General features: G+C 32.0%; 1 protein-coding gene across 1 annotated transcript; it reads right to left on the bottom strand.

The window, feature by feature from the left end:
- Window positions 1-5,124: 5,124 nt before the first annotated feature.
- On the bottom strand, window positions 5,125-6,587 carry LOC107432173 (putative calcium-transporting ATPase 13, plasma membrane-type). Its single transcript, XM_060816758.1, has 2 exons — window positions 5,539-6,587; window positions 5,125-5,443 (listed from the first exon to the last, which is right to left on the bottom strand). The coding sequence occupies exons 1-2, from the start codon at window positions 6,585-6,587 to the stop codon at window positions 5,125-5,127; spliced, it is 1,368 nt and encodes a 455-aa protein (XP_060672741.1).
- Window positions 6,588-6,837: the final 250 nt, after the last annotated feature.

Raw genomic sequence — 6,837 nt, 5'->3', positions numbered from 1 at the left:
CGACATGATAAGCTCGAATACCTATCGTTATACCCATCAAACATCTGCATATGGTTATCAATTTGAATAACTAATGAGTACTTTTTAATATTAATGATACATTATGAATTATATTTGAAAATATTATGTATCTCAAAGCATGTTTGGAAGTGCTTTTTTGTAAACATTTATTTTTATAACACTTAAAAGTATTTTATAAAATAAGTGATAAAATGTTTAATTGTACAAAATAAAAAACACTTTTAATCTATTTTCAATATTTTTATTTTTTAATCTATGCATGGAATGCCTCTTTTTTCCCAATCCTGAAACACTTATTTAAAGAAGCACCTTTGGTGCTTATTTATTTTATTTTATTTTATTTTTGGCCAAAAAAATACTTTTTAGTTTTTTTATCAAATATAATCACAAATTTTATATTTATTTATTTATTTTTACTCCTGAAAGCACTCATTGTAGCTCCAAGACCACATCCAAATATACCCCTTAATATTTATTAAATTTATTATACTTTGGTAGTAACAAGCACTATATTTGCTTTATATACAATAATTTTTAATATTTATAAACTATTATTATTATTATTATTTTACTGTATTAAAATCTCATAAACAAAATTTGTGTTCTAAGTTACATATTTATTTTTTTTAATTTTTGCAATATTTCTATCAATATTAATATTTCCATTGAAATTTTTATAAAATTATATCTTAGACATTTTTGTCGATACCAACATTTTCATCACCATTCACTCTTTTGATTGGAAGTTTGAAAATTGTCGGCCATTTAACAAAATGATATAAAAACTTAATTTAAAAGAAAAACAAAGAAACAAAAGTAAAAAAATTCCTATTTCAAATATCAAATATCAAAAACAAAACAATCCCACTGTAGTAGGCGTGGACAATGTTTCTTTTTTTTCTGAGTAAAATGTAGACAATTTCTTGATTTATGCATGTCATCCATATAGAGTGCCACATTTGTCAGGACCCGTCCAAGATCCCTTACTGGAACCCCAGAAAAATCTTGATCCCAGAGAAACCCTACCGGATCCTCCAATGGAAAATCCGGCAGAACCTCCCCTGAGGGTTGGACTTACCATAATTTCCCTGCACTAAAAATACACTTCTATATACACCATCTTATTCCTCCCACCTTACCACAAGTATTACCACAATTTGCAGGACTTCAAATAAATGACAGGGAACCAATGCAAAATTAAATAAATAAACGTCCAAACAGTATACAGAGAGTTATTAGTACAATTGATTATGAAATTTATTACAATATAAGATAAAAAGAAATAATACAAGATAGTAATGAAAGGAAAAGCCTTTTGGTCTTTGACAACGAACCAAGACGTCGAGCTCACCCTCGGACAATCAACGTCAACTAACCTGGGCTTAAGGGAACGGAATTTAAAAATATAAGATGCTAATCATCTCAGTGAGTAACCCAATTACTATACAATAATAATAATAATAAAAGGGTAAATAACTTAGTTAATTGATTAATAAGAAATAAGTAAATAAATAATAGATAGTTAAAAATAATATTTTCCCTCAAAACCCTCACAATTCACTCAGTTGGAAAAGTTCCATTTTTAAAACGTTTTCGCAAAACCCAACATTTTATTCCCCAAAAATCCAAAACGTATTTAATTAGAAGGCAATAAATTAACCATCCAAAAATTTTAGTGAGAAATAATTATAAAAATAAGACTAATGACAAATATTAAATTGGAAATAAAGTATTGTAAACAATTAATACGAAAACACAAAAAAAATTATATTAACAAAAATGATCCAAGAAATATTTAAATAAATAAATAAAACCAAAAAATTAACAATAAAACTCAATTTAGAATACCAAAACAATTTAATTTATAAAACACTATTAAAAACATTTTAATTTAAATAAAATTCTAAAATATTGTATAACTAAAATCATGTCGTGAAAACCATATCATGCACCCACTATATATCATTGGCGCCAACGGTACCCAGCGTCCCAGGCACCACCATACAGGAGGTTAAAGAGAGAAACCGACATACGATCATGTGGCGTCCCACCGCGTCGCTGCAAAGAGGCATCCCGGCCATGGAGAGGCGGCCTACCCTCGTCCGATGGCAACCACAGGATAACCCCATAATCACCTGTGCGCTACTCACACCCACCTGCGCACTCACCGCATCCACCTGCACGCTAATCATATCCATGTATAAAGAACACTAGTACGTGTATAGTGCATCTAAAAATCATAAAATCAATATTTTTATTTTCAAATCTCAAAATCTCACAAATACTATCGGGTTTATTCTATCCAATTAAACCCGTAAATTTTCCACAATTCCTTTATAAATCATCGTCATAATAAATTCCATCAATTTCAAATCCATCAACTCTCAATTCCATCAATTTAAATATACAAATTTTCCAATGGCATAAATATTTTTGAACATAATAATTTAAATCAATATTTCTTCCTCAAATCTTCCAAAAAAAAAAAAAACAATTTGAATCAAATATGTCATTTCAACCTCATAAAATCCACAATAATCAAAATTCTCATAAATATACATTTTCAAACACATAATAAATCCATCAATGAAATTAACAACAATTTAAAATAAATATTTCGTAAATTCCTCAAAATTCAAAATATAATTAAATTCCACAATTCATCAAAATATAAATACATTTTTATAAAACACAAATTAATTCAACAATTCAAATTCATAATTTCTTTAAAATAGAATTTCATAAAAATAAAATCTTCATAATCTATCAAAATCAAATTATGATTTAATACACATACATTTCAATTATATACAATTAACACATGAAATATCACATTTTCAAATAATCAATTAGCATAAAATACATATAATTAAACACCCAAAATTAAGTTTGAAGGTGGGTCACTCACCTCGAGCACGCAATCCAACCAAGATTCTCCATAGGATCAATTCTACGACTCACACGTGCTCCTAAAATAATAATATTACATAGAATCAAATAAATTAATATTTTATTCGAATAAATAATACCCGATACTCGGGGAAGCTAACACAAACGGTAACCAAAATTCGTAAATAAGGTATCAACGGAAAGCTAAGTGGATGAGGAATACGTTACCGATCGCCGTTGGACTCAACTCGACCGGAGGTGGCCGGAAAGTGGACTGAAGGTTTCGGCCGAACTTCAACTTGTTGTGTCTCCCAAACCGCAGGGAATTGAGCTGAATGGACCTCAAAATCGAGCTCAGGAGGTCCAAAATAGGGGGAATAGGATATGAAATCGAGCTGGGTTGGCCGGAAAATGACGAAATCACCGGAAAAACAAATTGGGCCGCCGCGGCTTGAGCAACCGATTTGGGCGCGTCACCGGTTGGCCGGTCGCCAAACTTGGCAGCTGAGCTCACCAACGACTGGGCTTCACCGGTGGCCCGCGCGTGTGGCCGTCCGATGGTCAGAAAAGATGCAGCAAAGAGAGAGAGAGATTGACGGCAAGGAGAAATGAAGAGAGAAGGAGAAGAAGGAAGAAGCCTGTGGGGGCATTTTCCCACGTGGGGGAAAAGGAAAAAAAAAAGAAAAAGAAAATAAAAATAAAAATAAATATATATATATATATATATAAAATAATACAGTATTAAAAAAATACAGTATTAAAAAAAAACCTTTGTAAATCCATAACTTATAAACCACATATCCGTTTTAGGCATGCCACTAGTCTATAAACTTATATCAACAAGTACTTCACAACCATGCACGAGTCAAAGTTCAACTTTGCACGAACAAAAAGTCAACTTGGGCACCCCTTGGGCAGTTCAGACATTAACTTGTTTTGCCCATATCTTTCAAAATGTAGCTCTGTTTTTTACGTGCTACTAGTCTATGGACTCGAGTCGATGCATACTTTGCAATGGTACCCCGATCAAAGATAAATTTCATCCGGATCAAAAAGTCAAATTTTGACCCTCTCAGTCAACGGCGGTCAAACCCAGTCAACGTGAAAAAAAATTTCCGATGTACTTCGGGACGGGGTGTTACAACATTAGTCTTGTTCGTATCATTTCAATTTTATCATATTGGTGTTACATGTAATCTATATTAAAAAAAGAAAATTACTTTCTCAACCTCAAAAAATTGTCCATGTCCACTCCTTGTTTGGTAAATTTGTTCAAATATCATATATAAAATCAAAATTTGGCCATGCATGACAGTTAAAAGAAGATATATTTAATTAATAGAACAGAAACCAAAAGAAAAATTAGGTGAAGAGAGACAAGTGTCTATGTCAATTTTTTTTCTAATTAACAAAATAAATTAAATATACATGGTCCTGGGAAAATGTGTTTTTATTAGTTAATTAATTGTTCATTAAAGGATTAGGGAACTTGGTTTCGAACAAGAAATTGTACATTTTCTCTTTTAAAACAATAAAAATAAAAAATAATTATTAAACTATTGTCAAGTGATCTGTCAATTAGTACTAGTGCGAGAGATGACATACTATAAATAAGAGCAGGAATTTAGCAAGATTGCAAGCTTCAGTAATAATTAATTCTAGTCGATATAATTAGAACAGCAAGGAAAATAATCACTGAAACATAAAAACAAAAGGAGCTTATATATAAATTTAGTTATTCATATTTTAGGGAGAAACTCCATCATCGTCATCAGTTGCCCTCCCATGACATATACATAGATTAAGATCTAGATTACACACTTCTGAACCATGTTGACATGCGAAGAACAAAAGTACTATAAACATTATCCATAATAATATATGGAAAATGTAGACCCATATGCAAATATATGAACATACAGTTTTATTACAGTGGACATTTATGCTTATTTTATGATGTACATATCAATGCCCTTTATATATGAAGAGGCATATAATTTTTAACACTATGAGATAAGCATGCATGTTCCTATGGCAAAATTAATTATATATATATATATATATATATATATATATATATATATATATATATATATATATATTATTTAATTTTATATATATATATATATATATATATATAGATATATATTTAATATTTATATATTATAACTTTGAAATACAAAGGTCTGACACATAGGAATCAAAAGCCGACCTTTATATATAACTTTGAAGGGAAGCCAAAACCTGTTTCATTGCCCAATCAAAACCCCATGAAAAAGCAGCAAGAAGGAAACAGAAAGTCCATTGCACTGCATTCAGTCTCACACAACTGGCTACATCTTTTCCAACCTCAACAATCAATATGTGCATGACCATAACAGTCCCCAAAGCTACCAGAAAACAGTAGTATTTGTGGAAGACAACCTTTAACACTTCCTTCTTTACCAAGTCTATCACATTGAAATGATTGAAAATTTGGCAGAGGATGAAAGTATCAAAGATCATGGTTTTCCTCACCCCTTGTTCCCCCAAACTAGGCAAAACATTACCAACAAATTCAATTATGAGAAATAGAAGGGCCTGGTATGAAACTTGAGTGGCTATGTTTTTCCATATCACTTTGGTTACAAGTGATTGATTCCTCTTAGCAGCAGGCTGATCTGGGACGTATCACCCTCCAAGTTCATCACCATCATGAAGCCGCCGAGAAGGTAAATAATCAAATTCGTCCATATCAATTGCAATGCTGTTAATGGGGAGTCCCCGGAATGTATGGTGAAGGCAAAGGATATTATCAACGCGGATATCAAGGCGGTGAGTTGAAGCTGAAAGAACTTCTGGATGTTGTGGTAAGCACATCTACCATACTTGAAAATCAGACTCAATGATGACATATCATTGATGGAAATATCAGAAAGCTCTCTCGCCATTTCAGTGCACCTGAAATTCTCCGTGATTACTATATCACAACTTTTTAGAGCTGGAGCATCCCTTGCAGTCAAGCTTCCATAGAATGCAACAACATGACCATTTTTCTTTAAGTCCTCCACCATGAGAAACTTGTTATTAGGGAGACAATTTCCCATCACAGTAGTCTGATTTACCTTCTCGATCCTTGATGATGACTCAGTCATTTCTCGAATTTCTTGACCTTCCATAGCCACATTAATGTTTGAACTCTGGCTAGAGAATAATCCTAGCTCCCAAGCTATGGCTTTTACTGCTGGTAACTCATCATCTGATACCATTTTAATAGTTACTCCAGCTTTTCTCAAAGCTTCCATCTCGGACTTGATCTCATTCTGACAATGGTATTTCAGACCTATAATTGCCAACAAGTCCAATCCAGTATCTTCTTTAATTTCCTCAATATCTGTTTGTCCACAAGCAAATGCAAAGGGTCTAAGACCATTGTGTTCCATATCCTCAATCACTTTCTCAAACATTAATCGTTTTTGAGATATATTATTCATGTCATGTCTTTTCCCTTTGGTATCATAAAAGTGTGAACACATTTTCAATATTGTTGATGCAGCCCCTTTGTAATGCAAGTGTAGAATATTGCGTTCTTCACTATCTCCTATTTTCCCTATTAAAACCCCACTAACTTTCTTGCCAGAGGCTCCTGATCTTGTTTTCCGCGCGAGAATTCTAAAATTCGTATCCGGAAATTCCATATTTATATGCCATATGAAGTATATATATATATATATATATATGTATATATATACATATTTGGAATTGTAGTGGCCAAGGAGGTTGTTGTTGTCATTGAACATGTTTTTATCTGTAGGTACTACTGGGGTTATGTATGGATTATATAAATAGAATTTAAAGGGGAAAAAAAAAAAAGAACGCATAAGGAGCAGCCATTTTTGACATTTTGAATAGTAAAAAATTGACCAAAATTTGAAAAGACTTGTCATC

The sequence above is a fragment of the Ziziphus jujuba genome, chromosome 4 (assembly GCF_031755915.1).
Source record: "Ziziphus jujuba cultivar Dongzao chromosome 4, ASM3175591v1".
In the NCBI taxonomy this organism is placed as follows: domain Eukaryota; kingdom Viridiplantae; phylum Streptophyta; class Magnoliopsida; order Rosales; family Rhamnaceae; genus Ziziphus; species Ziziphus jujuba.
This window is presented reverse-complemented; position numbering and strand designations above follow the sequence as displayed.